Below are 16474 nucleotides of genomic sequence, written 5' to 3'. Positions count from 1 at the left end.
ATCTAATATTCATATATATATTTTGTCCGTCTGCAATATTGGCTGCTTGTTATTGTGGCAAAGTGGCATGCAGTTGATACTTTAGGGTCTATATGGGGCGCCCCTACGGACCAGAGCCACACATAATTTTGTCTATGATAGAGGAAAACTCTGTTCATAGAGAAATGATGACACTTTTATACTACGACTGTCCCCCAACCCCTTGTTGCTGTCCTGTACCATTTCTCTGAGTATTATTTTTCTATAACGGGGGAATTCCCTGTGGTGGGGGAAAAGAATACTGCCACCAAGCATTCCCACTTGGATCGTAAGAGGCGAGAAGAAAGGGACGGGGATTGGGACTAGGCATCCTTCTCCTTGTAGCCCAACAGGGGATATTCCTAAACAAAAAAGAGAAGGCATAAGAGGGTCTGGAAGTTCTCGAACCAGCACCCTAAGGTTTGGGTCTTTTAATGTGCGTGGATGTGGTACAGATGAGAGTAAAAGGGAAGAGATAGGTAGTATGTTTGTGAGAAGAAAGATGGATGTGTTGGCTTTGAGTGAAACTAACCTGAAAGGGAAGGGTGAGTGTAAGTTTGGGAGTGTAAGTGGGAGGTTATCAGGAGTGAAGAGAGGGCGAGGGAGGGAAGGGGTGGCTATTCTACTAAGTGAAGAGATAGGTAAACGGGTCGTGGAGCGGAAGGAGGTTTCCTCAAGGATAATATGCATGAAGGTGAAACTGGGAAAGGAGATGTGGGTTTTTGTAAGTGCATATGGGCCTGGCAGTGAGAAGAGTGTAGAAGAAAGGGAGGCCTTTTGGATAGATTTAAATGAGTGCATAGAGGATTTAGGAAGAAATGTCAATGTAATAGTACTGGGAGACCTTAATGCTTGGGTAGGAAATGATCCAATCGATGGAATGGTTGGGAAATGTGGAGTTCCAGGAAAGAATCGTAGTGGAGAGTTGATGGTGGAAATGTGTCTAGAAAAAGAGTTGATGATAGCAAATACAGTGTTTCGGAAGAAAGTCAAGCATAAGTACACATGGGAGAGGGTGGTGGATGGAAGGGTGGTAGACAGAGCGCTAATGGACTATGTAGTGGTAAATAGGATTATGATAGGAAGAGTTAAGGATGTACATGTGCTAAGGGGAGAGGGTGGGGGAATATCAGATCATTTTTTGGTGGAAGGTAAGTTGAGAGTGGAGGATAGATGGAGAAAGAGGAAAGGGACAAAAGGTAAGGAGGTTCTTAGAGTGAACTCTTTGAATGGAAAGGAAAAGGAGAAGGAGTACAAGAAGAAGCTGAAGGAGGAGTGGGAGGGAGTAAAGGATAGAGTAGAGCTGGGTGTGGAGGACGAATGGGGATGGTTCAAGGAGGGAGTCATAAAGTGTGCAAGGATGGTGTGTGGAACAAGAAGGACAGGGGGAAATAGAAGAAAGGGTAGTGAATGGTGGGATGAGGAAACAAAGAAGGTTGTAGAAGAGAAGAAGCGAGCTTACACAGATTGGTTACAAAATAGGATGAGGGAGACATATGAGAGGTACAAAGAAAAGAAAAGAGAAGTAAACCAAAAGGTAAAGGAGGCAAAGAGGAGAGCAGATGTGAAATGGGGTAAGAGTATGACAGAAAATTTTGAAAGTAATAAAAAGATGTTTTGGAAAGAAATTAGGAGAGGAAGAGGAGGCGAATCAAGTAGAGAAGAAAAGGTAAAAGGTGCAGATGGAGAGATGATAATGGAAGAGAAGGCAGTAAGGGGAAGATGGGCAGAATATTTTAGGGAGTTGCTAAATGTGAAGGAGGATAGGGAGGGAAAGATAGTTGCACTGGGAAATGCTATGAAAATGAGAGTGATAAGTGAGGAAAATGGAGGAAAAATAAGGAAGGATGAAGTGAACGCAGTTGTTAAGATGATGAAAGTAGGTAAGGCACCTGGTCTGGATGGATGCCATGCAGAATGTCTAAAAAAAGGAGGTACAGTGATGGTGGACTGGCTGGTGAGGTTATTTAATGTTTGCTGGAGAAAGGGTAGAGTGCCGGAGGACTGGAGGAGTACCTGTATAGTTCCACTTTACAAGGGAAAAGGGGACAAGTGTGAATGTAGTAGTTTCAGAGGGATTACCTTGTTAAGTGTAGTTGGGAAGGCTTATGGGAGGATCTTGATTGAGAGGATTAGGAGAGGAATAGAGGGAGTAATTGGTGAGGAACAGTGTGGATTTAGGACAGGAAGAGGTTGTGTAGATCAGATCTTTGTGGTAAGACAGATATGTGAGAAAGCTATAGGAAAGGGGAAGGATGTTTTTTGGGCTTTTATGGATCTGGAAAAGGCTTATGATAGGGTAGACAGAAAGGCACTGTGGGAGGTTATGCAGATATACGGGATAGGAGGAAAGCTTCTGGAAGCTGTCAAGAGTTTTTATGAGAGTAGTAGAGCTTGTGTCAGGATTAGAAATGGAGAGAGTGAGTGGTTCGAGGTAAAGGTGGGACTTCGTCAAGGATGCGTTATGTCACCCTGGCTGTTCAACTTATACATGGATGGGGTGGTGTGAGAGGTAAATGCAAGGGTAGTGGGCAAGGGATTGGAGATGGTTAAAGAAAATGGAGAAAAGTGGGAGGTGAACCAGCTGTTGTTTGCGAACGACACTGCACTTGTGGCAGAATCGGAGGAGGGATTGAGGAAGCTGGTGGCAGAGTTTGGGAGAGTATGTGATAGATGAAAGTTAAGATAAATGTGGGTAAAAGTAAGGTGATGAGATGTACAAGGGGTGAAAGTGGCAGTAGACTGGAAGTAAGCATTAAGGGAGAGCGACTGGAGGAAGTGGATAGTTTTAGATACGTGGGTGTAAATGTGGCAGGAAAAGGTGGAGTGAAGGTTGAGGTAGAATGTAGATTGAGAGAAGCGAGTAAATGCCTTGGTGGATTAAAGAGTGTAATGAGGAATAGACATTTGGGAATGTATGCTAAGAGGAGACTGTATGAAGGAGTGATTGTGCCAACAACACTGTATGGGGCAGAAACATGGAACATAAGAGAAGAAGAGAGAAGGAGTTTGAATGTGTTTGAGATGAGGTGTCTGAGAAGTATGATGGGGGTTACTAGGCTAGATAGAGTGAGAAATGAGGAGGTGAGGAGGAGAACAGGGGTGGAAAAGGAGCTGGGAGATAGGGTTGATGAAAGAATATTAGGATGGTTTGGACACATGGAAAGAATGAATGAAGAAAGACTAGTAAAAGAGGTATGGAAGGCAGATGTGGAGGGAGTGAACATGAGGGGACGTCCTAGGATGAGGTGGATGGATGGGGTGAAGGGGGCTTTGGGGAAGAGGGGAATGTCTGTTGAGGAAGGACGAGAGAGGACAGAAGACAGGTGTGAATGGAGAATGGTTGTATATGGATGATGTTGTGATTGCATGAGGTGGAATGGGCGGGGGTGTGTGGGGTGAGGTAGTATGTGTGAGGAAAATTTGACGCAGCCCGAAGGGATTTCTCCCCGGCCTCTCCTTTTATGCAATGGGAGGACGGAGAGGGGGGGTCGCCGATTTAATGAAGCGGCCTTGCTGTGGATGTGCTGTGTCTTGCGACACTGCTTCTGACCCAGGGCAGTGGACAAGGTGCAGGGATGACCCGTCATCCAGGAGGTGCTCAGATGAGAGGGAGGGTGGAGGGGTGTGGAGTGTATTCAGGGATGGAATGGGTGGAAATTATTTTATGCCTTTCCCTTTTTGGCTGCCTCCCTTGTAAGGGGGAAAAAGCATTGGTATACGTATGTATGTATTTCGTCTGTATTTTTTATTTTTTTTTATTTTTTTAAGATTTCAAGAATATAACAATTTATCGTGACATAGATGGCGTATTAAACATGACGTCATATTTTGGCGGGGTTTTGTTTTCTTCGTCACCATTCTCTACCATGGCTGTTATTACACCCACGTCCACTGACCAGGTAAGTCTTTGTTTTCTTTTCAGTAATAACTCTACCTTTGTTGCATTAAAACGTGTTCATTTTAGACGTAATCTCTATATTAGGTGGGTATTGTAGTTAATTATTATTTTTACGTAATTTTCAGATTGATATGGCTCCTAAGAGGAAATTTAGAGATGTCTGGATGGCTGACCCTGCTTTCTAACCATGGTTGTCTTCCGTAATAGAAGACCCTGAGAAGGCAAGCTGCGTATTCTGCAAGAGACAGTTTGGGGCCCATTTGACAGCCATAACAAGGCACAAGGAGACAAAGATGCATATCCTCAATGCGCAAAAATTCGAAGATCTACCCAAGCAAGAGACTTCATCATCTCCTGTAGGGTTATATATAATTTCCTATTTACTTATCTGTTTGATATGAATAGAGAGCAAGTTTAAGGATAAATGTTAACTCAAAAATTATACATATAATGAGTCAAAAATACGTGTATAACATAGTTGAAATCCTTTTCAGGTTGGTGCCAGCGTTGCTGTAGTTGTGGCTCTCCTGATGGCATTCATTGCAGAGCAAAATCTTTCATTCTCCATCATTGACCATATGGTGGAGTTAATGAAAGTTATGTTTCCTGACTCTGGAATTGCCCAGGGGATTCACATGCATAAGACAAAATGTACCGAGACCATGAAGTCACTGGCCAACGTCATCACAGAAGATCTCGTGAAGAAGCTGAGGATATACAAATTCTCAATCATAATAGATGAGACAACCGATGTCAGTTGCACCAAAACATGTGCTGTACTCGTAAGGTATTTTGACTTGACTAGCCACAAAACAAACACGTGTTTCTTCTCTTTGATCAACCTTTATAGCAGTAGTTCTGTGGGATCAACAGTGGAGAACTTATATGAAAAGTTAATGGAAACACTAGATAGTCATAACATCCCAAGGAGTAATTTTATTGGATTTGCAGCGGGCGGTGCCTCAAACACAATGGGAGAAAATAACACTTTAACCAACCGCCTCAAAGATAGTTTGCCTGGCATAACAGTATTTCGCTGTATATGTCATTCCATCCACCTTGCAGCATCAGAGGCAGCTAAACAACTTCCTCGTAAATGTGAAGATCTGCTAAGAGATATATATTCCTTCTTTTCTCATAGTGCCAAAAGGAAGCACGAGTTAAAGATTTTTCAAAATTTTTGCAATGTCAAGCCACATAAGATCCTGCACCCCTATCAAACACGCTGGCTATCATACCATGAAGCTGTAGCTCGCATCTTGGAGCAGTGGCAACCTCTAAGGCTTTACTTCATCGAAAAAGAATCAGAACTAAGGTTACTTTCAATTCAAAATATAATTGAAAAGATGCGAGATCCCTCAGTGAAAATGTATCTTACATTCTTAAATTATATTCTTCCTAAATTTAAGAAAATAAATTTAATGTTTCAAAGTAATGAGCCAACTATTCACTTATTGCAAGAATCCATCACTGAACTACTCGGAAGTTTTTTGAGACCCTTGGACCCTTGGACCCGTGGATCCGTGAACCCGAGGGCCCGTGGAGCCGTGGAGCCGTAGAGAAATGGAGCCGTGGAACCGTGGAGCCGTGGAGCCGTGGATCTCTGGAGAAGTTGAGTCGAGGAGCCATGGAGCCATGGAGCCGTGGAGCAGTGGAGCCGTGGAGCCGTGGAGCCGTGGAGCCGTGGAGCCGTGGAGCCGTGGAGCCGTGGAGTCGTGGAGTCGTGGAGCCGTGGAGCCGTGGAAAAGTGAAGTCGTGGATCTCTGCAGAAGTGGAGTCGAGGAGCCATGGAGCCGTGGAGCAGTGGAGCCGTGGAGCAGTGGAGCCGTGGAGGCGTGGAGCCGTCGAGTCGTGGAGCCGTGGAGCCGTGGAGCTTTGGACCCGTGGAGCCGTGGAGAAGTGAAGCCGTGGAGCCGTGGAGAAGTGGAGTCGTGGAGCAGTGGAGCCGTAGAACCGTGGACAAGTGGAGCTGTGGAGTCGCGGAGTCGTGGAGTCGTGGAGCTGTGGAGTCGTGGAGCCGTGGAGCCGTGGAGTCGTGGAGCCGTTGAGCCGTGGAGGCGTGGAGCCTCGGACCTGTGGACCCGTAGAGCCGTGGAGCCGTGGACCCGTGGAGTCGTGGAGCCGTGGAGCCGTGGAGACATGCAGCCGTGGAGAAGTGGAGCCGTGGAGCCATGGAGCCGTGGAGAAGTGGAGTTGTTGAGCAGTGGAGCCGTGGACCCGTGGAGCCGTGGAGCTGTTGAGAAGTGGAGCCGTGGAGAAGTGGAGCCGTGGAGCCGTGGAGAAGTTCAGCCTTGGAGCCGTGGAGCCGTGGAGCCGTGGAGCCGTGGAGCCGTGGAGCCGTGAAGCCGTGGAGAAGTGGAGCCTTGGAGCCGTAAAGAAGTGAAGTCATGGAGAAGTGGAGCCGTGGAACCGTGGAACCATAGAGCCGTGGGGCCGTGGAGCCGTGGAGCCGTGGAGAGGTGGAGCCGTGGAGCCGTGGAGCCGTGGAGCCGTGGAGCCGTGGAGCCGTGTAGAAGTGGAGCCGTGGAGCCATAGACCCGATGACCCGTGGAACCGTGTACCCGTGGAGGCATGGACCCGTGGACCCGTGGACCCGTGGATCCGTGGACCCGTGGATCCGTAGATCCGTGTAGCAGTGGAGCCGTGGACCCGTGGTACCGCGGAGCCGTGGAGCCGCGGTCCCGTGGAGAAGTTGAGTCGTGGAGCAGTGGAGCCTTGGACACGTGGAGCCGTGGAGCCGTGGAGCCGTGGAGCCGTGGAGCCTTGCAGCCGTGGACCCGTGGACTCGTGGAGCCGTGGAGCCGCGGAGCCGTGGAGCCGTGGAGCAGTGGACCCGTGGAGCCGTAGAGTCGTGGAGCCGTGTAACCGTGGACCCGTGGACCAGTAGAGCCGTGATCCCGTTGACCCGTGGAGCCGTGGACCCGTGGACCAGTGGAGCTGTGGAGAATTGGAGTCGTGGAGCCGTGGAGCCGTGCAGCCGTGGAGCCGTGGAGGAATGGAGTCGTGGAGCCGTGGAGCCGTGGACCCGTGGAGGCGTGGTACCGTGGAGCCGTGGAGCCGAGGAGAAGTGGAGCCGTGGAGCCGTGAAGCCGTGGAGCTGTGGAGCCATGGAGAAGTGGAGCTGTGAAGCCGTGGAGCCGTGGAGCCGTGGAGCCGTGGAGCCGTGGAGCCATGGAGCCGTGGAGCCGTGGAGCCGTGGAGCTGTGGAGCCGTGGGGCCGTGGAGCCGTGAAGAGGTTAAGCCGTGGAGTCGTGGACCCGTGGACCATGCACCCGTAGACCCATAGAAAAGTGGAGCCATGGAGCTGTGGAGAAGTGGAGCCGTGGAGTCGTGGAGCCATGGAGCCGTGGAACCGTGGACCCATGGACCCGTGGACCCGTGGACCTGTTGACCCGTGGACCCGTGGACCCGTGGACCCGTGGAGCCGTGTAGAACTGGAGTCGTAGAGCCGTGGAGCCGTGGAGCCGTGAAGCCGTGGAGCCTTGGAGCCGTGGAGAAGTGGAGCCGTGGAGAACTGGAGAAGTGGGGCCGTGGAGCCTTGCAGCCGTGGAGCTTTGGAGTCGTGGAGCTGTGAAGCCGTGGAGCAGTGGAATCATGTAGCCGTGGAGCCGTGGTGCCTTGGAGCCGTGGAGCCGTGGAGCCGGGGAGCCATGGAGAAGTGGAGCCGTGGAGCCGTGGAGCCGTGGAGCCGTGGAGCCGTTGAACAGTGGAGCCGTTGAGCCGTGGAGCCTTGAAGTCGTACAGTCCGGGAGTGAGAAGATGCTGGAAAAAAACACACACCCACTCTCTCTCCTCTCTATATCTCTCTCCTAGTGTCTCTATGTGTGTATCTATGCATCTCCATCTTGCCTATTTACATCTCTTTCACTCTCTCTCTTTTCCTCTTTTTCTTATATTTTCTTTATCTAAATATGCTTGTGTATATATATATATATATATATATATATATATATATACATATATATATACATATATATATATATATATATATACATATATATATGTATGTATGTATATATATATATATGTATATATTCATTTCAAATATTTTTATTTTAAAAAGAAATTCGGATGTTCCATGGGCTCTAATCTCACGCCAGTTCTAGCCAATTTATATATGGATTATTTTGAATCAGTGCTACTACCGGTAATTAAACCACCCGCAGTGTTGTGGCACAGATATGTTGATGACATCTTGAATGAATGGGGTTCCTTCCAAGAATTCTACAGCAAACTCAATCACCTAACGAACAACACCAAATTCAAGGTGGAATGGGAAATAGATCATAAATTACCTTTTTTAGACATCTTAATAATTAGAAATGCGGAGTCTTTATCGTTCACAGTTTATAGGAAGCCCACCCATACAGGGGGCATTGAATACACATTGAACCTATGGATAAAGGGAAAAGAAAAAAAAAAGCAGATACAGAAACAATGAGGAACCTTCGAAACTGGATCTAGTACTCACATCGGAACCCAAAATTGTAGACAGAACAGAATACAAAACATCATTAGGAAAGTGTGACCATGTGCAAAACGAATTTGAATTAAAAGAGCAAATGGACCTAAGAAGAAATGAGAAACATAGAATAGCAAGACCAATGTATAGCAAAACGAATTTGAGAAACTTAAAGATTTTTTTTGAAACACAAACTGGGAAAAATTCCTTAGTGAAGAAACAAGGATCGAAGAGAAATGGAATATACTAAAGGAAATTTATAATGAAGGTGTGTTCAAATGTGTTCCACAACAAAAGCTAGAAAGAATATACATAAAAAACTGGTGCGACAAAAAATGTAGTGAAGCCAAGGATGAAAGAGTGAAAGCCTGGGAAAAATGGAAAAAAGAAATAAAAAAGAGCAAATGGAAACATACATCAAACTAAGAAACGATTATGTAAAAATAGGCAGGGAGGAAAAGAGGAATTATGAAAAGGAAATTATAGAAATATGTAACCCAGCCAGCAAGACTAATCTGGCCCAGACCTGATTTACTTCTGGCTTGATCTGGCAAGATCTGGCCAGATGATGCCAGGTCTGGAACATGATCTGATTTATATCTGGTTCCACAGCAAATTTTGACATGTTTGTAGCGATACTAAATGCTTCAAAATTGATTTATTTGGGTTACTGCCCAGTTTTTATAAGAGAAAAATATAAAATAATTTTTTTTAAAAAGTTCTAGTTGCCTGCCATGCCAGATATGAAATCGACCTGGCACAGATCTGGTCACCAGATTTATTTCTTCACAACTATAGCAAGCCTGAAAAAATATGCCAATGCACCAAAATGGCTTATATCGTCAAACAGGAAGTTGGGCGGTGTGTTTCAGAAGGATAAATATGGCCCTGGCGCAAGGCAAACATCTGATTTGGCATGCCTGATATGGATCAGATCTGGGCCTGATCGGAAAGTATAAAAAAAATGGGCCTTTAGGCCAGAAAAACCTGTCTGTCTGCATAAATGCTCAATCCGTCCCAATAGCCATTATATTTAAGTTGTAGGCCGTTGTCGACCAAACCTAATATTAAGACCAAATGATCAGTCACAAGAATTCACTTTCTCAGACTTGATAAATTGCATGTTTAGATTCAAATGTCCCGCCAAAAATACTTTCTGGTACGGTAGGGGAATTTGCCAGCAGCGCAAAACTTAACAAAGTTTAATTTGTTGTTATATTTTTACTTTATTTTAAATTATTTTATTTACCATTAAAAGCCTACCAAGTGAAATGTTTTAAAATAATACTTTACAACATTTTTGCTGCGGATGACCCACACAAAGCATTGACGGCCATTTTATCATTTCCACCATGATTGTGTTTGCAAAATATCCGTGAATTTCTGTGCAATCCTGTGTTCGTGTATTTATAATTTTGTAGATTTAGATAGTATATATGTGCTTCAACTTACTTTTTGCATTATTTCTGATTAAGTGTAACAATATTAGATTTTTTGCGTATTGTGTGCTCGGTCTGATTACACTTATGGCCAAGAAAAGTGGTAAAGACATCAGTGGGCTGAATGGACGCATCATAATTACTCCCATCACATCAATTTGTTTTGGACCACACCCTACCATATTGATAGGTTACAAAATGCAAAATTATCATCCATTTACCCCTTCAAGATCTTGTTTATCTCTTTTTCCAGATGCCCTGAGGAGATCCCACCCTAACGCCACTGACAAAGACTACCGAACTGCCCTCACCAGCTGGTTTGATCAGGCAAAGGATCGTGATGGTGGCAGAAAAGAACGGGGCACACGTAGATTGGAGACCCGAGTGGATCAGCCAGAGGCAGCTGAAAATGCCGGCGGAGAGCAGATCGAAAGGGACTAGGTTTCTATTTGAAGTGAGTTTGGAGCATTTTGTGTACCCAGGTTTTTGGCGTAAAGGGGCTGAGCAGAAATAATGGATTGGTGCAATTTGTGTAGCACATTGAAACTACAAATGGATCGTCCACAGGAAATTGTATGCTGCAATTGATTATTTAGTTAGTTTTCGGTCCCCGGAATTTTCTCCCAATTTATTGCAAACAATCATCAAATTAGGCAACCTGTGTTTTTGCAGTTCTACGCTAATTCTATAAATCCTTATTTTTGCCCATCCCCATTGACCATTTTCCTAGGCATCAACACTTATCATGTGATGTTAAAATGGAAACCTGATCAAGTAGGCCTATTTCAAAACAAAATTTAAACGTTAATTATTCAATTTCTGTCAAAACAACATCTGTGTAATAATGAAATGTGGTGGTGGTGGCAGGAAATCAAATCCAAGTGTGGCGCTGACAGAAAAAGTACATGTAGACACCAGGGGCACAGTTGCAGAGCCTCCTTTGTGTCAGTACTACTTGCATATAAGCGCCAGTCTCGGGTTAGTTTCGCCAGTATCACATTGTCTCATTTACATAAATTCTATCGACTGTGAATTAATTTACATGTATATTGTACTAGGTCGATTTTTTTTATCTTTTTCTTAATTTTCATGCAATGCCATGCCATTCCATATTTGTGAGAAAAATTGTTTTTTAGTGTAATTAGGCCTATTATACTGCAAGGAAGGTTTAGCTTTTATGGAAATTCCAAATTAAGGTACCGGTAGCAATACTCTGTACATGTAACGAAAATTTTTAACTGGTCCTGTTTTATTAAATGTGTTATGAATAAAATATATTTTTGATTAAAATATATTTTTTTGTTTCATTGACAACTCATATCATCGCCCCTCCCTCTTCCATCGCTACTACTGGAATGCGACTTTCTCAACTCAATTTTGGATACAAATCATTGATGGTCTGGATTAGAACAGATGCGACATGGAACTCCACATCTGGGCCAGGTCTGGTGGCCACTGTGGAAGATCAGAACCATACCTGGCACCACCTGGTGTAGACCTGGTGAGATTATAATGCCAGATCATTGCCAGACCTGGATGACTTGATCATAGCCAGATCAGATGGAGTGTGCAAGACCAGAACTGCCCCAGATCTGGATGCCACATCTGGTCAAGATCTGTTTTTCTGTGTCAACAGATCTGGTTGAGATCTGGACCAGATTAACTTTGCTGGCTGGGAAGGATCAGCCGAAGCTATTTTACAGATATGTGAATGGTAAACTGAAAAACAAGCGAGAAATAGACAAACTACGCCAAGGAAGTCATAAATACACAGAAGAACAAGAAATGGCAGAAGTTATGATTAACCACTTCTAATCGGTTTTCACAATTGAGAACTCACCTATCTGTGAAAGAATAGAGAAGTAGAAATACCCCCAAATAAAGGAAATAACCGTAACAAAAAAAGAAATCAATGACCAAAAAAAAAAAAAAATAGATGTTAGAAAATCGCATGGTCGGATGGAATTGGAAATTGGATACTGAAGGAATGCGTGGAGGAACTAAAAGGTAATATACACTCTATAATCAAAAGCTCGCTTAAAGAAGGAAAAGTGCCACAAGACTGGAAAAATGAAAACATTGTACCAGTATATAAAGGGAAAAAAGAACGAAAACAAGAAGAAAAACAAAAATAAAAGAAGAAAAAGAAAAACGCCAACAGGAGGAGCGCCAAGAACACCAAAAAGAAGAAGAACGTGAAGAACGCGAAGAAGGAGAAGAAGAAAAAGAAGAAGAAGAAGAAGAAGAAGAAGAAGAAGAAGAAGAAGAAGGAGAAGAAGAAGAAGAAGAAGAAGAAGAAGAAGAAGAAGAAGAAGAAGAAGAAGAAGAAGAAGAAGAAGAAGAAGAAGAAGAAGAAGAAGAAAAAGAAGAAGAAGAAAAAGAAGAAGAAGAAACACACACACACACACACACACACACACACACACACACACACACACACACACACACACACACACACACCACACACACACACACACACACACACACCACACACACACATACACACACACACACACACACACACACACACACACACATACACACACACACACACACACACACACACACACGCACGCACGCACGCACGCAAAAATTTGTGAAAGAATTGTCAAAAGTAGATGGGTAAAATATTTAGAAAAAAAACAACGTGTTAAATCCAAGGCAATTTGGATTCAGACAAGGACGATCATGCGTCACTAATTTAATATGTTTCTATTCAAGGCTAATAGATATAATACAAGAAAGAGATGGATGGGCTGATTGTGCATTTCTAGACCTAAAAAAAACTTTTGACAAAGTACCACAGTAGAAGTTGCTTAAGAAATTAGAAACTGAAGGAGGAATACAGGGCAAACTGCTTAATTGGATGGAAGACTTTTTGCAAGAAAGGAAAATGAGAGTAGTGATGAGAGACAAACACTCAAAATGGGATGAAGTAATAAGCGGTGTTCCGCAAGGAACAATTCTGGCCCCAATAATGTTTGCTATATATATTAATGATATGGATGAAGGAATTGAAAGCTCTATGAGCTTCTTTGCAGATGATGCAAAACTACTGAAAAGAGTGAACACGGAAGACGATTGTGAATCACTACAGAGTGGCCTAAATAAAGTACAGGAATGGAGTAGGAAGTGGGAGATGGAGTTCAATACAAAAAAGTGTTGTATAATGGAATTTGGAAAAAGCAAAAACAGAATAACAAGATCATATAAATTGGGAGAAGAAGGAATAAAAAAAGTAGAAAATGAGAAGGACCTGGGAGTCATTGTTATGAATAATATGTCACCTGAGAAACATATGAATAAGATTTTTGGAGAAACTCATAATTTAATAAGAACAATCAAAGTTGCATTTACATACCTGGATGAAGAAATTGTGAAGAAAATTCTAATCACCCTGATAAGACCAAGATTGGAATATGCAGCAACGATATGGTCACCAAGTACAAAAAAATGTATAAAAAAATTGAAAGAATACAAAGAGCAATTACAAAATTGGCACCAACACTCTCAAAACTATCATATGAAGAGAGACTAGCAAAACTTGAACTACAGATACTAGAGCAAAGAAGAGAGAGAGAAGATTTGATAGCTATTTACAGAATCATGAAAGGCATAGAAATTACTGATAGAGATAATCTGATAAAATGGGATGATAGAAATACAAGAGGACACGGAAAAAAAGGCAGCTATAGAAGAGATCTGAAAAAGAACAGCTTTCCTCACAGAGTAATAGACAGTTGGAACAAGTTAGATGAGAAAGTGGTGTGTGCAAAAACAATACAAGAATTTAAAAATAGTTTTGATAAAATGAGATATGAAGACGGGACACCACGAGCATAGCTCCCCTTCCCGTAAAATACAACTAGGTAAATACAACTAGGTAAATACACACACACACACACACACACACACACACACACACACACACACACACACACACACACACACACACACACACACACACACAGAAGAGATTTGAAAAAGAACAGCTTTCCTCACAGAGTAATAAACAGTTGGAACAAGTTAGATGAGAAAGTGGTGTGTGCAAAAACAATACATGAATTTAAAAATAGTTTAGATAAAATGAGATATGAAGACGGGACACCACGAGCATAGCTCCCCTTCCCGTAAAATACAACTAGGTAAATACAAGTAGGTAAATACACACACACACTTACATATATATATATATATATATATATATATAAATATACATATATATATATATATATATATATATATATATATATACATATATATGTATATATATTCTGGTTGAAATCAACCTCACGACGAGGCGAAAAACTATAGTTTCCGTGGAGTCAATAGTTGTTCAATACTATTACTATGCAAAAATATACCAGTTGGCAATCACTGCGTATATCCTTTTGAGAGTCATGAATGACTACTTTCAGTCCCTCTCAGTTGCTAATAGGAGAGTATTCTCCAAATTAAAGAATACAGTCTTGAAGATTGTTAAAGCAACTAGTGCAGTTGATTTCAACCAGAATTGCCTAAGAGAAAACCGGTGCCCCAGAAATATATATATATATATATATATATATGTATATGAATATATATATATAAATATATATATATATATATATATATATATATATATATATATGCGGAAAAACCACCAAGGAAAAAGAAAAACTGATGACCAAGCGCTTTCGTCTATTCAGACATCCTCAGGGTACATAGAAAAGAAAAAGTACACAAGAATATATACAAAGAGTATGAGGTCAGGGAGGGAACCAGGAGAGGTTGCGAGGATCTAATGTCAACCTGACCCGTTCGCGGCAGCGGACGTTTGGGCTACTACTTTTTTCACAATAAAATTGTCTAATTTATACATACCATGACTTAAATTTAAGTTATTGACAAATGTATCTTTGATCAGACTGGATTCTATTATATTTCTCGTCAAATATGACTTATCTTTAACAATTTCTTTAGCACCCTCCCAATTGGGAGGGTGCTAAAGAATCCAGTCTGATCAAAGATACATTTGTCAATAACTTAAATTTAAGTCATGGTATGTATAAATTAGACAATTTTATTGTGAAAAAAGTAGTAGCCCAAACGTCCGCTGCCGCGAACGGGTCAGGTTGACATTAGATCCTCGCAACCTCTCCTGGTTCCCTCCCTGACCTCATACTCTTTGTATATATTCTTGTGTACTTTTTCTTTTCTATGCACGTCACAGTAGTCACGTCACAGCCGCACACTCATCACACTCGAGAGAGCTACGTGCAGCGACCACACCACCAACTCATCGTCCAACCTACGAAGTGTTTTCTTCATACATGCACAGTTCGTGGTCTTCATCCATCGTCGCACATCCTCATGGCTAGAGTGATGGAGTTAGCGACTACAAGTGTCGGGAAGAGGGGCAGGGAATGCTTTCCCACAGAGGCCCCAGAAGAGCTCTCCACGCCCAAGAAGGCGGCCCGAGCCAGGCCCAGTATCAGCTACGCGCCCTCCCTGCAAGAGGACGACAGCAGCAGCGACACTTCCTTACTAATGTTTGTCAGCAACAACGACGCGCCTTCCTCACCGGAAGACACCCAGAGAAACGCGAACGACGCCGCCCTACTTGAGCAGCTACTCAGGAGTGACGAGGAGCAACCAGGAGACGACGAAGGCGAAGGATGGACCACCGTCGTCAGAAATCGCAGAGCCCGCCACCAGCTTCCTCCGAGGCCCAAGTTCAAACTGGGCCACCTAGGGGACCACGACAGCGCCTACCAGGCCATCACCGCTCTCGAGAGGGAGAACCCCAGCCTGAAAATGGAGGTGAGACTCAACCTCCAGGGTGAACACATCCTCAAGGCCAGGGACGAAGCCTCCGCAGTACTCCTCCGTCGCCTCGCGGAGGAGGGGAACACTGTGATTCTCCTCGACCCCAATTTGAGACGGCACAAGGTAGTGCTGGAACGCTACCCATTGGACCTGCCCCTGAAAGCGGTAGAGGCTCACCCAAAGGTGATCTCAGCCGAGCGACTGCGCTCCCGCACGGATAAGCTCCCCACAAGGCAAGTGCTGGTGGTGTTGGAGGGACAGCCGCCCCCCAAACTGGACCTCGGCTGTTGGGGGAGGTACTCTCTGCGCCCTCATCGGGGGGAACCGGTGAGATGCTATAAATGCCAGAGATACAACCATCTCCAGGTACGGTGTGAACACGCCGTCAGATGCGGCGTGTGCAGCTTGCCACACCCGACGGAGGATTGCATCGCAAAGCACAAATCCAATCAGACCACCTCCGCAAAATGCCCCAACTGCGGAAATAAACATCACGCCTGGAACCCTCGGTGCCCCGAGAGGGTCCGCAGGCTCCCCAGGCTTCCCCAGAAACCCCAGCAGCAACAGCGGCAGCCCCAGGGACCACCACAACGGCAGCAACAGCGGCAGCCCCAGGGGCCTCCGCAACGGCAGCAACGACGCCGTTCGAGGACATCACGTAGCCAGTCGCAGCAACAGAAGAACTTCGTCGCTGGAGCATCACGGCACCAGGACACAAAGCACCAGCACCCACCACGAAGCCAGCCTAAACCGCAGCAGCAGCGTCGGCAAGCCTTCCAGCCTGCATCACCACCAACCAGGTCAGCGTGGGGTTGGCGGCGGGCCCTCGCGGTCCCCACCCCCCCA

General features: G+C 44.4%; 1 protein-coding gene across 1 annotated transcript; it reads left to right on the top strand.

Annotated features, from left to right (window-relative positions):
• Positions 1–4212: 4212 nt before the first annotated feature.
• Positions 4213–5478, top strand: LOC143026782 (protein FAM200A-like). The gene is made up of 2 exons (XM_076187555.1): positions 4213–4275; positions 4414–5478. Exons 1-2 carry the CDS (start codon positions 4213–4215, stop codon positions 5476–5478), a joined length of 1128 nt encoding a protein of 375 aa, XP_076043670.1.
• Positions 5479–16474: the final 10996 nt, after the last annotated feature.

The sequence above is a fragment of the Oratosquilla oratoria genome, chromosome 7, assembly GCF_046742065.1.
Source record: "Oratosquilla oratoria isolate Oo_2021 chromosome 7, ASM4674206v1, whole genome shotgun sequence".
Taxonomy (NCBI): Eukaryota; Metazoa; Arthropoda; class Malacostraca; order Stomatopoda; family Squillidae; genus Oratosquilla; species Oratosquilla oratoria.
This window is presented reverse-complemented; position numbering and strand designations above follow the sequence as displayed.